The sequence below is a fragment of the Nothobranchius furzeri genome, chromosome 1 (genome assembly GCF_043380555.1).
Source record: "Nothobranchius furzeri strain GRZ-AD chromosome 1, NfurGRZ-RIMD1, whole genome shotgun sequence".
Taxonomy (NCBI): domain Eukaryota; kingdom Metazoa; phylum Chordata; class Actinopteri; order Cyprinodontiformes; family Nothobranchiidae; genus Nothobranchius; species Nothobranchius furzeri.
The window spans coordinates 61,779,216-61,799,220 of record NC_091741.1 but is presented as its reverse complement, the minus strand read 5'-3'; the positions used below and the strand labels follow the sequence as shown (position 1 = coordinate 61,799,220).

General features: G+C 40.2%; 1 protein-coding gene across 6 annotated transcripts in view; it reads right to left on the bottom strand.

The window, feature by feature from the left end:
• etv6 (ETS variant transcription factor 6) overlaps positions 1-2,798 on the bottom strand; it is a 59,117-nt gene extending 56,319 nt beyond the window's left edge. For 4 of the 6 annotated variants that reach the window (XM_054739476.2, XM_015953724.3, XM_070554567.1 and 1 more), the window contains exon 1: positions 2,230-2,798. Coding sequence is in view for 3 of the 6 variants with exons in the window: in XM_015953724.3 (XP_015809210.1) it covers positions 2,230-2,259 (30 nt within the window). In the remaining 3 variants the exon portion in view is untranslated. The other 2 variants (XM_015953733.3, XM_015953741.3) reach the window with 2 other exon arrangements.
• Positions 2,799-20,005: the final 17,207 nt, after the last annotated feature.

The following is a 20,005-nucleotide window of genomic DNA, read 5'->3' as shown; positions in this document are numbered from 1 at the left end:
TGCGTTCCACCCATCCTAAGAGTCTACGTAAGGGGAAGCGTATTACGTGAACGGAACCATCCGATTGGCCACATATCAGAAGGGCTACATTTGATTGGTCAAATAATACTTCCGCGTAAAAAACAGCTGGTTTACAAAAAGCTGATGTATGACACGGATGGAAATGTTTGAACCAAACATTTATCGCCGATTTTGACGTGCTTTGTGATTGGCCTATCGCACGTCCTGTTATTGCAATGACGATAATTTTTCGATATATTGTGCAGCCCTATTTGACACCAAATTTAAAGGTGCTAAAGAGATAATGATAAACACTTGCCCGAAGATGCTCTGAGCACAAACACCTAAAACATCTGATTTATGCATTTACTTAGCAGTCCTTCTCTCTTAACAGATTTCTTTTCCTACAAATGAAGAAACCACTAAATTTTTCTTGGTGTTTTTTTTCTTTGTTTTTGTTTTTCCCTCCAGTTTCAGCTTGCCACTTTGAGACATGCATACCAACAGACTGTGTACCAGGAATTTCCCGTGGAAGCCAACCAGTAATCTTTCAGTCCCCTATTTCCTCCTTTAACTGCACAAAGGCCCCTTCTCTGTCTTTCCCTTCACTCAAGATTCAGCCATCAAGCAGCTCTTCAGCTGGGTCACTTTGAGAGGACAAGCAGAAGTAAGGACTGATGTCTAAAGGTGAAGTGGAGCTGTCCTTGCTATCGCTGCTGTAGGTGGTACTTCTCAGAGTCAAATACTGATCATTGATCAGCAGCCCTGCACTTACAGCTGCCTCAGTCATTTGAATCCAACATAAACACGACAATTCATTTTGAGTCACTCAACAGCTTGGCACTACTTTCACATATTTGAAGCTGATGATAAACATTTCCATCATCATAAAGGTCCCAATCAGAACCCGATCTGATAAGAAACCTGAAAGCAGAGTTAATGAAATAAGCGAAACTCCACAGGAATAAATTGAGATCTTTAACAATCTTGTCTGACAGGTTTCGCCACACTAAATAAAAGTTAAGTGATGGTAAACAGAAGTAAGAATCAAGCACGAAGATCCTCGCAGTTCAAGTTTAGCGCCCTGTGGAAGTCTAATGGCCCATAGCAGCTTCAAACTAAAAGTTGAAATGAATTAAAATTCAAAATAAAGTTAAATCAGAATATTTCGAATCTAACCTAAACATATAAAGGTAGTCCTGAATGTTGAAATCTACAAATAAATTTGGTTTTGAACAAAGTTTTTAACGTGGAAATTGTTACTTCATCGTTAGTTATTAATATAGGTAAGCTATTTCTGTTCTGCAGCAGTCTGAATTATCATAAAGGAATTATTATTATTATTATTATTATTATTAAATAATTAAAAGACCACATTAGCATTTGATGTTTTAAAGTAACTTTAAAATGTACAAGTTGGACATTGTTATGCATTCAGATTTTATATTATTTTTTATTAATATATTTTATTAAAATGATTAGACGCTTACACCTGTTTTTTACTGGAATGAGAACCTGAATGCGACCAAATGTAGCTGTTACGGTCAATAAAACAAAGCTGCTGAGTTACTAAATGAGGCTGCTAAATTAAGTGGTTAATTTTAGAAGCTACAATACTAATTGTGGCTAAATAAGTTATACTAAATAAGACTAATGGTAGCTGCTACAATGCTAAGTAGTAGTGTTATGGTTTACTTGGCCAAAGGCACCCCACTGCTATGGGTTGTTTTAATTACTGATCAGTGAAAAGATTGGTCAGACTGCAACATCGCAAACATTATTTACATGCCCCAGCCGAGATACTAAACAACATTCTGATTCTTGATTTTTCATCACTTCGATGACACATGTCACCACTCGGCTAGTGGCTGGTTTGTTTATTTTGGACAGCTGGCTAGGCTAAAGTTAAGCTAAACTAAACCGGAGTGGAGAAGAGCGGCTACCTTTTGTTGGGTTGAAATCTGTCTGAGTAAATGTGTGTGTTCTTGTTCCAGCACGCTCCCTCCTTCCCCCGCACCGATGCCCCGCACGGACACGAACACTTTCAGCTGTTGGTAAACCAGTTACCAGTCACGACTTCTTCCCGTCATCCTCCGCGAGTGGAGGCGAGCTGAGCGCGTGCGAACCGCCGCGGCGCGAGCAACAGATGACCAAAACAAACTGCTGCTCCAGCCGAGCGCCACCGAAGGCAGCACGGAGGAGAGAGCTCGGCGTAGCCGGGGGTGTTACCTTTACCGCAGCGGAGGAGGATTCGGACATGATCTCCCGTCAACTTCTCTCCCTTCTCCTTCCACTTTTCCGTCGTGCACTCTTCTTTCTCCGCTCCGCTCACGCAAACCCGCACAGCTGCAGCAGCGAAAGCCGCGCACCGACTGCTCGGCTCCTTGTTCTGGGAGAAGAAGTTGTTTTTCTCATGTAGCCCGCTTCTTTTCCCTTTTTTGTTCAAGGTTTGCGGTCCGGATCCATGGCGTGGCTCGTCGGTGTGAAAACTTCTTTTGTCTACGTGTGTGCGCGCGCGTGTGTGTGTTTTTCCTTCACATGTCGCTGGTTAATAATCCCTTCCTGGAAGAGCGAGACACCCCTCTCGCTATGTGTGTGTGTGTCTCTCATTGATCTGGATGTGTGTAAAACGGCGAAATGACGTGAATTCCCAGCAATGAGCCTTGCCCCCTTTTAAAGGGAAACCCGAAGCAGGAAATCGCAGAAGTTCGCTTTGCACACAGCTACAAACAGACACACAAATACAAACATAGACTGCTTTCTATTTATTTTTTTAATCAATGCTTAAGGCAACTACACAATAGGCTTAACCACCACGGGTTATTTTTTTCTGCAATTCAGCAGCAAATTAGAAGCTGTTGAAACAATGCATAAACCAGTTTATTGATTAAGAAACAAAACTTGAGATGATATTGCAAACTGTTTGCTTTAATGCCTGTGCAACTTTGAAATTTGTTTCCATCCCGAGTAATTTAAAAGCTCAAGTACAGACTAGACTAGAGGAATGTTTTGACCTTGGTGTGGGTGTAGTGTCACCCTTTAGCCCAGTCTCGGAGCTGAGTGTGCCTGGTGGGCACGACTGCATTAGGGACCTATAGGAGATAACATTGAAAAGCCACAAGCTTGTTTTAAATTGGACCAACCTCTGAAGCATGCAAAGGCAAATACAGGCATGGTGCAAAACGCATCATTTAAAGCATTCCACAAATTCCTTCTAATGCTCTTGAAGTTCATAAATCCATTTTCTTCAACTTATCCAAGGGCAGGTTGCAGTCTCAAACATCCCTTACTACATCCTCTAACCATCCTTTTCTGAGGGCAATGCAACCCCTCTGGCAAGTCTGCCATGGAGTATCCCAGTGGGACTTACCTGGAAAACTTCTAGGGAAGGCAACCAAGATGTATTCTAATTAGATGCCCAAACCATCTCAGGGAGCAACGAGGGATGGTGGAGCTTCTCTCTATCTCTCACCCCTACTTCATACTGGAAGCATCAGCGGCGTGGAACAGCGCTGCGTAAAATTAGAATCCATTATTGTCTTTAAGGGTGATTAAAACCAGCCGTGACGTGGGCATTTTCAGGCAGGAGAAGTAGCAGCAAACCATGCTGCTAAAGACAGGATCGAGCTCTATTTTTGCCGCGTGCCGCTTTTGGGACACGACAATTTCCGCAGTTAAAAGGCCTTACATACAGGTTCAGTGTAAAACCCCCGGTAATTTTCAAAATAAAAGATCAGTTGCCTTCATTTGAACCCTTTTGGATTAAATGGATGACAAGAACCTTCACCAGCAAAATAAAAGACTATTGCAGCGATGCAATTTCACATGTAGATTACGTCAATACGAGTGACCTAACGGCTCATTTACTTCCAGCATTGTTCCAGAAGTGCAGCTGTGATTTTTTTCATGGCTTTAATCCAGGCAGTGGAGAGGAGCAACATTATATGACATCAAACAGCGATATCAAACGTGATGTCCTACTTTTAGGTGGCATAAACTTGAGGGGTTTTGTGATCTCGCGAGTTAAGTGAGGAGGATGCTGGGAGTCTTGAGGGATTTTGTGATCTCACAAGCAAGCCATTCCGGGGGGGCCAATACTCCCCTAGTGTGTACTGGACTGCAGGAGGAGTTGCGGGTAAACCGTTCTGCTGACGTTCCGCTCCACTGATGCTTCCAGCGTGAAGTAGGGGTCAGGCTGAGCTTCACCGGCTGCGGCCCCTCACACTCACCATGAAACACTCCTGTACAGAAACCTTGCACACACAAGCACGTGAACGCACACAGGTGCTCACATAAGGATGAACTTGGGCGTTTTTTACACATAACGTAAGGCTGTGGTTGGCACTAAATGCACTGTGTATTTTTACTGTGTGCTTTTCAGCTTAAATTTTTTCTGTTGCATATATCTTCATGTTGTTGGAGGAGTGATATTTTGGTTCATATTTTTGTGTATCCCCTTTTGTTTCTCCTGTTTTTCTGCAGGTCTAGAAGCAGATTCTTGTATATTCTTTGTTTATTTTGTCAACATTTTTTCCTCCACCTCTTCTCTCTCCCCTCTTTTTCATTTCTGTGTCCATTGCGATTTCTAATAAAGCTTTGATATCAGTTGGGGCATTATAGCCGACTCTATAAAGCTCCACTTGTGAGGGTAAAACCGTAAGGCTTGGACTCAGACATAAATTCCGATTGCTATACAGCCGGACAGAACACGGGAAAGAAAAAAATGGCTGAGCTTCATTTTGGACACTTGTATCCAGGATATTTTATTTCAACTACAAACCGAATCCTGTAATCATAAGTGAGAGCGGAACTGTAGATAGATCAGTAAATCTAAAGATAGCGTTTGGCTCCACTCCTTCTCCACAATAGACCATAGAAATGTCTTCATAGGAAATCTTGGTCTCTTGCTCCAAACCCAATCATCACTCCTGGGCAAAATACCAAGATAGTCGAATTCCTCCTATTGATGCAGTCATTTCAATTGTGGAGGCAGGTGGAATGTTCTTGAAGTTAAACTCCAAAGTTTTTAACTGTGAAGACCAACTTTCTGGCAAAAGCAGCAACTAGTATTGCCCAAATCAACTTCTCACTCCAGCAGGAATGCCCAACAACAAAAATAAGGAGCATTAGAAGAAGATTCGACATTAGATAACCAACGAAAGTTTCAAAATGCAATAAAGATTTACTACAACTGGCTCCACTTTGTTACAAGCAAAGCCTTTTCCACAAAGGTCCAGTCATCCAAAACATTTAGATACAGAAAAATGTTTCACATCAGATGTTGTCCAAACCAACATGCTTGGATTCAAAAGTAGAGTCATGTTCAACTCAGTCAAAGACATTAACGTCAACCTGTCGATACCATTGTCTAACTCAGACCTAAACTCAGCCAAAATAAGTGCAAGACCCATTGGAGGAAGTTGTCTTTGTGTAGTCTGATTATGGTGTGTGTGTGTGTGTGTGTGTGTGTGTGTGTGTGTGTGTGTGTGTGCGCGTAAGTGTGTGTGTGTGAAATAAACTCAATCCAACACAACTACCAGGTGTGTGCTTCGAGTCTGAGCCAAATATGCTCCTGTAGACAATTACAGAGCAAATCATTCCCAAATAAACTTTATTTGCTGATAAACTATTTAATTGAGAATATTTTAGTGATGTAGATATGTGTAGTCATTAGTTTGCTATTTTAGTCCATCTTATTTAAAAGGTTTCGGTCAAAAAAAAATTGCTTAACCGCACAGGAGTAGAGGACATGGATGCAACCGGTGAGGTGCATCAGGGCCCAGCAGACCCAATGAAGGGCCCAGAAAAGACGGAGAGTGTGCGCGTCGGCCAGCTGTGCAACAGCGAACACGAGGACGCATGTCAACTCAGATACATGACACATTAATATTGGTCCGTGGTATGTTCTGTGTGTTCGCTAACGAAACACAACTGGAGTGCAATCAGGCTTGTTAGTGATCATGTTGTGAGAACCGGTTTAAGGTGGAAATTTTAGTTTGCGCTGCAGGGGACGGGGGTGAATGATGATGATGATCAGACTCATCTCCTTTTTAAGGACAGAGATAAATAAAAACTTTTAACCACTTTGTGCTGCTGTGTCAGAAGTTCTGGCTAAATTTTATTTTTTTCCTTTCCAGGCCCAGGGTGATGTTAAATTATATTAAATTCAACTTTAAACTTCTGAGACCCTGATTTGTATTTGGTGTGATTTAAATGAAAAACTATTTTAGCTATTACAGCTTAGTTGAATCATACATGTGAACAAAGTATTACTTAGATAAAAATACATTTAAATACAGATGTTGACAAATTTCCAAAAAAAAGAAGACAAATGTTTATGCTTAAAGTCAAAATCAATAACTATTGTTGTTGCTATTATTATTATTATTATTTTTTAATCATTATTTTTTATTATTATTGACAAAAACAAAATAAATATCCAACTTTTTTATTGAAAGTTTATACATTTTTAATGATTTAGTCTTTTTTTTTAAACAGAGCCTGGTTAATGCTCGTACGCATTTCTGAAATTCAGATAACGAGATCATTGAGTTCCTATTTACTGATTTTATTTCAGTGATAATTTAGTTTGTTTTAAAGATCATATTTCACTAGTTAAATTAGAAATAATATCATGAAGCAACATTTGCACCGGGGCTCAGCTCAAACTTGCAACGCCACTGCTTAGTCGTGCAAAACTGCATTGCAATTTTCTGATAGATGCTGGTAAGAACGTCCCTCCAGCGGCGCTCCTTTTGACATGCTAGGTGTAAAGCATGCTGCTCAGTGCTTATGAATGGGTGGGAGTTTGTCTATGATGGATGTATTTTTTGACAACATTCTCTCAACAAACAAACCAGTCTGTTTAGTTTCCTCTTGTCCCTCCAATACCAAGACACAGTTTGACAAGTACAGATAGGGTTTTTGCACCAGCATCATAAATCCTAACGTGCTATCAGCTCATTACTCCAACTGACAAATATTCATATATATATATATGAATATATATATATATATATATATATATATATATATATGTGTGTGTGTGTGTGTGTGTGTGTGTGTGTGTGTGTGTGTGTGTGTGTGTGTGTGTGTGTGTGTTTTTCCGTAGAATGGTCTCAATTTGGCTTGAGGAAGACTTCTTAAAAGCACCATGGTGAGAACGTGTTGCTCCATCAGCAGGTGCAAGTTGAAAACCACAAAACAAAATGGAAATCCAGGTTCCACAATCACAGCTGTCTTCGTTTATGATAAAAAAGGAACACCGACTGTGCATATAGGGAATGAGATCTTGTAATGTACCATACATGCTGAATTATGGTTAGAGGTTCTGGAGCAAAAATGTATTTTAGTTAAATCTGTTGTGTGCACAAAACAGTCACCAAATGACAACATGTCATCATCACAACATCAGAAATCAAAAACTTAACAGGGCACACATTGAACCCTTCTAAAATTCTTCCTAAACCAAGAGTATCCACTATTCAAAAGTTTCAGGTCATTCAGAGTTTCATATATTTTGGAAAACTGTTGCTGGTTTCATTTAAATAATGTATGCAACAGGTGTTTATTTATTTTTTGGGGGGTGGGGTGGGGGTTGGGGGTGGGGGAGTTATATATAAAAATCATGACATTGTGATTTATTTCTCCATAGCTTCCCAACTTTTACTGAAAAGCATGAGTACATTTGGATTTGAAGATGTTTTTCTTTTTTGAAATGGCTCATTACCAAATATGTCACTATTTATTTTCACATTGTTTAGCATAATTCCCAGTTGTAACAAAAGATAACAGTCCTGTGACGAGGTTTCCCCCTAGTGATTAAAAGCAGCATCACATCACCTCTTCTAAAATTAGATCTGTTGTTTAAGTTTCCAATCCTCGGAGAGCTGCCTGATCTGATCTGTGCTCATAAACACTCCTTCTTTCTCTAAACCCTGTTGGTCCTTTATGACAGCTTGTTGTTTTCAGGTGGAAGGAAACTCAGAAAGACCCGGGAGCAATGTAGTCTGATATATTACAGTTTATCTGCGTTAGTCAAGGAGCAGTCAATGCTGAAGAGCCGATAGTGAATCTATTCCTGAGCAAGTTCCGCAATGAAGTTTTTCTAACCAGGAGAAGTTTGTCTTATATTCTCTATGGCAGGCACAGGGTGGTGTCCACGACCAGCCCGAGACTGTGCAGGAACAAGGACTGTCCCAGGTCATGTGGAAGGTTACATCTGTGTGAAAGCTTCCTCTTTAGCGGGAAATGTCTGATCACTCTCCAAGACAGGTAGAAATATTTTTATTATAAGAATAGACTGAATGCATTGCCAGCAGCTTTGAACATCATTTCTAAATTAAATCCAACTTTCTTTAAAATTTATAATAAGAAAATCATACTGAAACTCACAGATTTTTGGACCTGGTTGTCAATTTCATTTACTGAAAAGGTCAAAGGCCATGACATCAACAATGCATTAATGGAAAATTGGGAAACTCATATTCTCATTTTCTGTGTAGGGCGCTTGCTGGCTGGTAGAGATGGATCTGGCTCATCAAATCGAATGGTGCCAGTCCATTTAATGATTAAAAACAAAAGTCAGTCATTTAAAACCAATCCAAAATTGAATTGCAAGTCAGAGCAGAGAGGCCAAAACAGAAGTGATTTGTTTGAATTTCCTTCTGTTTGTCAGCAGGTGAGCAGCAGAATTTTGGACTGCTTGAAGATGTGATACAGATGATTTATGTAATCCAGAAGTTGCAATAGTCAAGTCTTGAGCTGATAAAACCACAGATCGCTATCTCAAGGTTGTTAAATGAAAGGAAGGGCTTGACTTTTCTCAGTAGTGGAAAAAGACTTCACAGCCGAGTTTATTTGTTTGTCTAAGGCCTAGTCCACACGTAGCCGTTTTTTTTAAATGAATATCCGCCCCTCCAAAAACTTGCATCCACACCACCTCGTCTAAAAAAAAACTCTGTCCACACGTACCTGGATAAATACGTTGTTAAGGACATGCCAGACCTGTAGGCGGCAGTACTTGCCCGTTCTTAACCTCGTCTTTCGTCTGTGGTCTTCCGCAAGGAGCAGTAACTGCTTGCAAAAACAAACAAGCAAAAAGCGCTTGGACAATTGATAAAGCGAGCGCAGCTCTGAGGGCATCCATGCTGTCGGCTAGTGTAAACACAGGTCGCACACGTGATGTCAGCATTTTTTTGTCGCGGAAAGTGACGTTGCGGACCTTAAAACTCCGGTTTTGTCTGTCCACACGCAGACACCCAAAACGGAGAAAACGCAGATCTTCACCTTGGCCGGAGTTTTTAAAAAGATCAGTTTTCGTGTGAAAAAACTCTGTTTTCGTGTGGATGATAGGCCAAAATGTAGAAAAATATCTACGTTTTGGCAGATCCCCGGCTACGTGTGGACAGGGCCTTTGTCTAGACTGAATATAACTCCCAAGTTCTTTACAGAAGACTACTGTGGCACCAAAGGGTTGATACTCTGATATAACGAGGGTCACCCAACAGCACACATTCAGTTCTGTTTTCATTAAGGTGTAGAAAAGTTTGCACCAGCCAACCCTGCAAGTCTTTCACACAGTCAAATGGAAACTACAATGATGATCATTTCAGTGCTTTTAGGGGTCATCAGGAATATCATCATCAGCATGGCAGTGAAAAGAAAAACCATAGTTTCTTATGATAAAACCCAAATAGCATTACATATAAGGAAAACAAAAGTGGATCAAGAACAGACCCTTGGGGAACTCCGCAGGGACGGGTAGTTACAGAATAGGAACATGTGTCAATGTTAACAGAAAAGCATCTATTCGTGAGGTAGGCACTACACCAACTTAGTGCTGCACCTCTGAAACTGACCATTGTGTCAAAGGTTGCAATAAGACCTGAAAGCAGCACAGAGTCCCCAGCATCCCTTGCTATTAGAATATTGTTCTTGATTTATTTTTTCCCCTGTGTCCTGTCTGGCTGTGAAGTAAACAGAATTTATGTCTGAATGCTGGTGACAAGCCTTGCAGATTTACTCTCAGGTGGAGCATCAAAGCTGCTGTTTTAATGTCACGCCTGATACTAAAATCTTTATTGTTATTCTTTTGGGATGCTTTTTAATTCTGACCAAACATGGAGACAGAGGTGAAAGAGAAAGGAAGAGACAAAAGGAAGAAGGGGGGTTGTCGTCATCGTCGTCGTCTTCCTCCGCTTATCCGGGTCTGGGTCGCGGGGGCAGCATCCCAACTAGGGAGCTCCAGACCGTCCTCTCCCCGGCCACCTCCACCAGTTCCTCCAGCAGGACCCCAAGGGGTTCCCGGACCAGATTGGAGATGTAACCTCTCCAACGTGTCCTGGGTCGACCCGGGGGCCTCCTGCCGGCAGGACATGCCCAAAACACCTCCAGGGCGTCCAGGAGGCATCCTGACCAGATGCCCAAACCACCTCAACTGATTCATTTCGATCTGGAGGAGCAGCGGTTCTACTCCGAGTCCCTTCCTTATGTCCGAGCTCCTCACCCTATCTCTAAGGCTGAGCCTGGCCACCCTGCGGAGGAAACTCATTTTGGCCGCTTGTATGGAAAGGGTGTGGGAATATATATATATATATATATATATATATATATATATATATATATATATATATATATATATATATATATATATATATGTGTGTGTGTGTGTGTGTGTGTGTGTGTGTGTGTGTGTGTTTGTGTTTCACTTGGTTTTTATGTGTATTGGTTTTGTTTGTGTTGTTTTTTTTTCTTTAATCAGACAAGGGTATATTATATGTTTGATTGTGATGTGATTAATGGGAAGAACAAAATATTTTCAAATAAAGGATTAACTATAGGTCACTTGAACATTTGTAGTCTGACTGAGAAATAAGATCCAAGAGTTCATAAGTATTATTGAGAGTTATGATTTACGCATTCTGGCTTTGTCTGAGATGCATTTGGATGCAAGTATTGATAACTCTTTATTGTATATACCGTAAATCCTCTAATATTAGCCTGTATATAATTAACTGCCGGGTATCATATTTTGGCCGGTGTCGGAGTCGGCGGAGGTGAATAATGGCCGGTTTTTTATTGTGGCCGGGTGGAATGTGGTAACAAGCAAGTACGGGGGACGGTTGTGTCATCTGTCTCACTTTTGATTTGCCAGTGATAGACCGCGAGGGTAACTTTAACCATGCGGAGACGAAGAGGAGGCAAAAATTTGATATCATGTTCAAAGAGAACGTGCTGATTATGCTGCAGAACACTCTGGGGAGCAGTAGGGGTTGTATGAACTAGTCACTAGTCGACTTCACTGCTCTATAGTGACTTTTTATGCCTGTCATCGACTAGTCGCTGTCACGTGATAATGACCGGCAAGATGCAGTCCTCGCAAAAGACAGCAGCCTGCTGTCAGCAGGTGACAAGCTCCTGCGCGTCGGGAGGCAACGCGCTGTGCCAGAGCATCGGTACTGACACCCACCATGAAACCGACATTTAACCAAATTGTGACATTTACCCTCTTGCAATTTAACATTCCTCTCACCCCCATCCTAACCTTAACCAGCTTGCGCATGCAAAGCTCTGATTGTTGACGCGCTCCAGACATCTGCGTCCCGAGCACGGCCACAGTAACATTATCAAATCAGGTGTCGCCACCTCAAAAACTAATTTAACATGCAATTGTTCATGTTGGCTCATTTCCTTATATGTTTTCTGTCTAATCTTTTATTTGTGCTTGATGCGTTTCACTGCTGTGGATCGGGGCGCATCACCTGTTTTGTCCTCGGTGACGCACCTAACTGATGTGGCCAGCGAGCACTCCGCTGTTTTTGCGGTCGGTAGATCTTTTAGAACTGCAGTTCAAAGGTAACTCATAAGGTGAATATAGATGAACCCAGGTAGCAGTTTTTCTTTAGGATTGAGAGGAGAAGCAGGAAGATAACAGGCAGGACAGAAAAATAGTCAAATAAAAACAAGTTAGTTTTTGTACCTGGTGGTTGCAACAAACAGACACCATTGAAGGTAATCAGAAGTGAGGAACAGAAAATGAAATAATTATTTTAATGTTTAGAGCAGCAGGAACTCTGAGAGGCTGCAGGCGCATCAGTGAGTTTGCGGCCGCTGCGCGGGGGGGGGGGCTGAAGCAGAAACTACCGTTGTTAAAAGAAATGTGTTTAACTTTGAAAATGTGGGCGCAATTTTAATTGTCAAAAACTCCAGCGAACTATTAGTTCATTTTGCTCAAATAGAAATTGAGGCCTGTCTCTAATTCTGGTCCTCCTTCCAATAAAGGCCTGGAGCTTGATGAGCTTGAGTCAAATACAGGCCCGGGCCTGTATTAGAGGATTTACGGTAAGTGGATATGTACTACATAGAAAGGATAGAAATATATATGGGGGAGGGGTGGCATTTTATGTTAAAGATCAAATAAATGTTAGAACTAGGTTTGATCTTGGCTGTATAAGGGTGGAAGCATTGTGGTTGGAGGTGCAGTTGCTACACATTAAATCAATGTTGTTATGTGCTTGTTGTAGGTCACCAAATGCCCCAATAGTATGTATAGAAAGGATCTGTAATATGTTGGATAAAGTTTGTGACTCAAATAAATGAGATTCATTTATTGGGTGACCTCAATGTTGATTGGAGTTTGAAGAATTGTTCTCTGAAAAATAAGTTATGTTCTATTACGGATACATGCAACTTGGCACAAGTGGTAACAAAACCAACAAGAATTGTTGTAGGAGCGGTGAAAACAGTTTCATGTATAGATTTACTTTTTACTAATGCAAAATCACTGTGCTCTAAGGCGATGTCAGTAGGGGTGGGCTGTAGTGATCATAATTTAATTATGATTAATAGAAGAACTAAAGTCCCTAAACCTGGACAGAACATGATTATTAAACGGGTTTTTAGGCATTTTAATGTATGTAGCTTTTGTGATGATGTCAGAAATGTTGATTGGGCACAGGTACTAGGGAGCAAAGATATGGATGAAGCATTAGAGAGTTTTACAAAATTGATGATGCCAATCATAGATAAACATGCACCGTTAAGAATAATGACAGTAAGGAATGTGGTATCACCGTGGTTAGATGGTGAATTAAAAGAATATATGAGGAAAAGGGATGTTATTAAGGCAGAAGCAATCACATCGGGGGATGATGTAGTGTAGGAAAGGTACAAGAGGAATTATGTTACAAAACTGAATAGAATGAAAAAGCGGGTGCATTACAAGAACAAGTTTGTGAATGTAAAAGAAGATAGAAAGAAACTATGGAATACGTTAAATGAGGTTACGGGTAGGAAACCGAAGTTATTCCCGACATATTTGGAAGTTGGCGATTCATTTTTGAGTAAACCGCTTGATATAGCAAATCATTTAAGTGATTATTTCATTAATAAGGTGCGAAAATTACAAGATGATATGAAAGTGGTTAGGAGGGGATTTGACTGGAAAAATTATTAAGGATGAAATCATGTTCTTTTTCATTTAAATTAGTGACAGTTGATATGGTGAAGAAGTGTATAAAGAAAATGAAGGTGAGACCTGCTGGTACTGATGAACTGGATGTGAAGTTATTGCAATTAGTGGTGGATGAGATTGCAATTCCGGTGTCTCACAAATATTAATTTGAGTTTGGAAGAATGTAAATGTCCAGGGAAATGGAAAATGACAAAAATTGTTCCTCTTCCAAAAAATAATGAGTATTTTTCTGAGAAAAATAGTAGGCCAGTGGGTATTTTACCGATTTTAGGGAAATTAATTGAAAAACTGGTTTTTGATTAAATAACTCTATATTTCGAGGAAAATTAGTTGAATTCTAAATTTCAGCATGCATATAAAAAGGGGTACTCAACAACAACGGCACTAGCACAGATGACTAACGATTGGATGACTAATATGGATAATAGAAAACTAACTGGGATGGTATTATTGGATATGAGTGCGGCATTTGATCTGGATCATAATCTATTACTGATAAAATTAGGGTTATATGGTTTTCATGAATCAGCTGTTAAATGGGTGGAAAGTTACTTAACTGGAAGTGTATGGTATTGTTTAAAGTGTATGGCAGTTATTCTCTAAGGAAGAATCTTTAATGCGGGGTGCCGCAGGGAAGTTGTCTGGGACCATTGTTATTTTCAATTTTTACTAATGACCTTCCATTCTTGTTAGAATGTGCCACGACTGTATTATATGCAGATGATTTGACTTTATATGTAGCGGAAAGGAATCTGGAGGAATTAAATTCTATTTTGAAAAAGGAACTAAGGTTATGTTAAGTTCATGGAGCTTTCTTCTTCTTCGGCCATGTTCTCTTAATAATGTATACACTTGGTCGGTTGATTACTTTTCCCATTTCTTTTATTGTCCACAACACAGGAGGGAAAAACATACATCCATTTTTAGCAGTTCGCACTTCACACTCAGCTAACCCGGAACAGGAAGTGAAGTCAACTATTATCGCCAAAAGAAAATCATTTCCAAAAATAAAATGATAATCAGAAAACGTCTTTTACAACACAAGATAAACTTATATATTTACTCAAGAGAACACAAATCTACCCCCCCCCCCCCCCCCCCAATCTTCTCAAGAATCTTCTCAAGAAAAACTGCATTACTTAAAATAAGGTAAATATTCTTGAATATATTCAAATGTTCTTGTTTTGGGTAAAGAAAATCTGCCTGTTGGATAAGAACTGTTGGCTAGAATTCTCAAAGGTAGCAAAATCAAATTTTACATTTATTAGCTTGTTTTAGGACTATTTATTTTAAATAATGTAATTTTCTAGAGATTATTTTTCTTTTGTAACTGCAAATAAGATAAAATGACAAAAAAAATCTTTTTTTTTACTTTCTTGGAAATCTTTTATTTATTTATTTATTTATTGCAGTGAACACCCGATAACAACTATTTTCACAAAGTTTTGAACTGAATTTTATAAAAATAACTCTGGACTTGGAGGATTAGAAAAACAGTCAGCAAGAGCAGAACATTTCTGTTAATTAATCCTTTACATTCAGTGAAGCGTTTCATTAAAACATTCACAATGAATACATTTTGTGAATTGTTTTAAAGCTGCACTATTTACTACACAAACACTTTGTGTGTGTGTGTGTGTGTGTGTGTGTGTGTGCGTGCGTGTGTGTGTGTGTGTGTGTGTGTGTGTGTGTGTGTGTGTGTGTGTGTGTGTGTGTGTGCCACAGCTGCCTTCTCCAGAAGTTGCTGTTCAGTGACAGTTTCATGTCAAAAACTGCAGAACTGTAAAATAACTTTTGCATGAGAAAATTCATTTATTGTTGAGCATCCTCTAGTGGTCTTAAGATAAACTACAACTAACCTTGGACTCATTTATTTTTTTCATTAAAGATATTTGCTTTGTAGTTACTTTCTTCATCTTTCTCTTCCCAAAAACAGGCAGTTACTTTGCCCGTGATGCTTCATACTCCCACTCGTACACGGGTGCCACTTCAATTAAAACCGTGTTTGTGTCCCGGGCACTGGTGGGAAGCTACACAAAAGGAGACCCTGGCTACGTCAGACCTCCTTCTAAAGATGGTGGAAACACAAACTTCTATGACAGCTGTGTGGACAACATTATAAACCCCTCTGTGTTTGTTTAGTTTGAAAAGCACCAGATTTACCCAGAGTACCTGCTGGAGTACATAGACCATTCAGCCAACAAGACATTTTTTACCCAGTCTCCACTTCCACCTGCTGCATCAACTGGTCAAAGTAGCCCCAAACCTTTACCAATGCCTCCATCAAATCTTAGATCCAAATCCAAATCCCTTCCAAATCTAAATAAGAAGTCCAAAAAGCTGTGTGTCATGATGTAAGAGAAATGAAGGTAACTCCCTGTATGTCTCCAGTCCATCACAGGGACCATTTCAGAAAGTGAAACCCAACACATTCTAAAGATTTATTACACAGGATGAAATATTTCTAGCCTTTTTTAAAGATTGGAGTTTGCATATAAAGAAAACCCAAAGTTTTGTGGCTCAAAAAAAATTTGTTATGCCAAAATGTTTGTTCAGTCAGTGCTGTAGCCAAGCGTATTTATATAAAGTTGAGTGGATGGTGGAAGAACAGTGGCAAAAAGTAGACCTGCAACTGGGAGAACTGCAGCCTTCAGAGGGTCGTCAAGCTACTTCCATTCAAACATTTGGTCATTCAGTCCACTCCTAGTAAAGTCCCATTAGTTGTCACACACACAGGTGTGTGTGCGAAATTTGTTCTCCGCATTTGACCCATCCCCTGGGGGAGCGGTGAGCTGCAGACACAGCTGTGCTCGGGAACCATTTGGTGGTTTAACCCCCCAATCCAACCCCTTAATGCTGAGTGTCAAGCAGGGAGGCATTGGGTCCCATTTTTTCAAAGTCTTTGGTATGACCCGACCAGGAATCGAACCCCTGATCTCCCGATCTCAGGGCGGACACCCTACCACTAGGCCACTGAGAAAGGTATGCTTCACAAGGAGTAGACCAAGGCTGGAGTCAGTGAACTGAGAACCACAATTGCTGCCCAACTGTCTCCAGAAAACAGCTACATTGACCAACCAGAGAGGGATGACCCTAGAAGATTTAAACATATGCAACTAAGAATCTTACTTGATTCTTGATAAGATTTTGCTTCTCATTTGAAAAGAGTCTGAATTCAAACTTAAAAACGCAGAGCGTTGAGGATTTAAGATTCTCCAGACCAAGAATCTACGATGCACTTGCATCTCAAAGACAGAGGATACTCTTGTGGACAGAAATGTTCATGCTTTGGACTGAGTTGATGGGTTAGGAGAAAAATAAAAGAGAATTGATAATGCAGGACAACACCACACCTCCAGGAGTGTGATCAAAACAGCTAAGATGAGCATGTCCTGGTTGACTGAAACAAACAAAAAGATCATGTTGATCACATTAGTAAGACATGGTTGTAAGTAATAAGATATTATGAGTTTTGTGGTTAGTGATACTGACACAAGTCCTTGCAGTTTTGTTTTTAGACACTTTATGTAAGAAAAGTTTATATAAGTTATCACTTGTCATTGTGTGTATCTGTTTATGAAGCATTGTTTTTGTTTTATTTATGTATTCTTTATTTAACCAGGAAGGTCCCATTGAGATTAAAAACTTCATTTTCAAGGGAGTCCTGGACAAGAGGCAGCAAGAGTTACAGTCACAAAATTTCTCAGTTATACAGAATTACAGAAGGCACCAGGGCCGTGCAGAGACCTTTGACGGGGAGGGTGCTCAAAGTAAAAAAAAAAAAGGGGCACTTATAGAGCAATCCAACAAGTTAGAAAATTCAGATAATGAGACCCTTGGGTTCAAACAGCATAATAAAAATATATCAATTAGTGTCATTAGTGTTAATGTTAGTTCATAAATAACAGTTTTAGTTTTTAAAGCTGACTTATATCTAGAGATGTAACAACCACATTTTTGCCCCTGATCCGAGTCCAAGTTGTTTGATTTTTTATTATCTTCCAATACTGAGTCCTGTTCTGATACCAGGTGGTGATGCAATGCATTACAAAAGAAGAAAGAAGTCGTCCTTCTGTCTGTATTTGTCATTTTGTTATTTTAGCCTGAAAAGGTCACTCAGTCAGGAAGGACATTTAACAGGAATCAAGATTCAAGATCATTTATTGCTATTGCACAGTTGTACAACCAAAGATATTTTGCGCTTACTAAAGACAGCTCTAGTAAGAGGTAGTAAAATAAATGCAACCACAGAAAGTTATCCACTGTGATCTACAGCTATGTTAGCTGAGATCTTTTTCCTGTCAGTAGAAAATTCTTGATCCCATTCCATGATCTCACTGAACTTAACACTAAACATGAGAGCTCTGCTACCAACCTAACAACAACACCCTTTACGCAAAGGCACCATCATCCCATACGTGGCAGGAGTCTCAGAGAAACTTAGAAGAATCTTCTCCAAACACATCATCCCGGTAAACTTTAACCCAACAACACCCTCAGACAGAACCTGGTCCATCCAGAAGACAAAACACCCAAACAGAAGCTCAGTGGGGTCGTTTATGCAGTCCAGTGTAGGAGCACTGTCCATATGTTTACATTAGAGAAACTAAACAACAATTACACAAGAACATAACACAACACAGGAGAGCCACCTCTTCAGGTCAAAACTCTGCAGTCCACCTTCACCTGAAGGACAAGGGACACGCCTTTGAAGACGACAAAGTCCACATTCTGGACAGAGAAGATGTAAGAGGAGTAAAAGCTATCTATGGCAAATGTGAAAACCCCACTTTAAATAGGGGAGGGGCTTAGATTTCACCTTTCTAGTACCAATAATGCAGCTTTGAATCTCATTCAGTTTCAGTCTAGGTCACATCTTCCAGCATCTAATCAACATGATGACTCACCATCTATAGAGCTCCGGGAGTTGACGTCACTTCTCCCGGCATGCAACAGTTCAAATCGAAACGGCGCCATATTGGCAGGCAGAAGCCCGCAGCTGGACTATTTGTTATTGTTAGAAAACTCAATCAGACAGGAAATATGGTAGATTCCTGTTGTGTCCCAGGATGCAGAACAGACGCAGACGACATAAGGAATGAGCCATCTACAGGATTCCCCAAGATCCAGAGCGCCGCAAACGTTGGATCATTGTAATAAAACGCGCTAATGACCGGGCTAAAATGAAACTGTGGGATCCCGAGAGTAAAGGATTTCGCTTATGCAGCGACCGCTTCATATCAGGTACTTAAACCAACGTTTCCTCAACTGTGTATGGTATTTATTTTAAATGCTTTTATTACGATTCTTAGTGGGCTTCCTAAACTTATTTTGGCGTGGCTTTTGCTGTCTTGTTACTCACAGCAGCAAGTAAACATCACGTAAAACGTTGCCTCGTGATTTCTGCGTGCTGCCGTTTACGTGTTTTATGATCACAGCAATTAACCTGCTAAGCTGTATTTAATTTTTAAGCAATGGTTGATCAATTGTCAGATCACACATAAAAAGCACTTTGGATTGCTATTATCTGTCTCACCGAGACCGATCTCATACAGATCCTGAGACGCTCCTGCCTGACATATTTATTTTATTCACGGAAAAAAAATCAAACTAGTGATTTCTCTTGGCGTTCAGTTTATACATTCAAACAGCACAGCACTCTATTTAAACTACTTACATGTAAATCTATGTTATTTGTCCATCCATCCATCCATTTTCATCCGCGTATCCGGAGTCGGTCTAGGGGGCAGTAGCCTAAGTCGAGAGGCCCAGACTTCCCTCTCCCCAGCCACTTGGGCCAGCTCCTCCCGGGGAATCCCAAGGGGTTCCCCGGCCAGGTCCAGTAAGAAGTCCGCTCCGACAGCTTCTGGCATTTTTAAAAAGTATCCCAGGGGCACAGTAAGGGTCGGAGATGTTTAGTCTATTTAATTTCTGACTATATGAAACGATTTATTCGGTTTTAAAGTGTGAAGTAATCTCCAACGAAGTAAAATCCAAGCCGATCCCGTTCATTTTGTTTACCTTTGTTGCCTGCCAACATGGCGTCTACTCTCTGAGAGTCATGTGACGCCCGGAGCTCTATAGAGGCTAACGACTCATCAGGAGATGGAGAGACGGGGTACTCAGAGTAGTTTCTGCTCTTTAAATAACAACAGACAGCTACAGCTTATAAGCTTGGCTCTCCCATATTCCGGTTAGAACTGACAAAGCTCCTCAGAGGAGAAGTGAAATGTTTTAAAGAAACCAAAGAAGTCCAGTTGCCTTCATCTGAACTCTTTGGAGTAATAGTCAATAATAAAAAATACACAATAAAGTAATAAAATGTATATAATTATGCTCACATTCACTTTTACCATCTCTTTGTGGGAGGCGGAAAATTTATCACGGTTAACCCTCTTAAGACCATAAATATAACTGTTGTTTTTTTGTTTTGTTTTGTTTTATGGTTTTAAAATTGTAATAAAAGTATAAAATATTTGTAATTCTGCTCCTTTTTTCAGAACAACCTCAGCTTTCAGAGTCTGGTTTGTA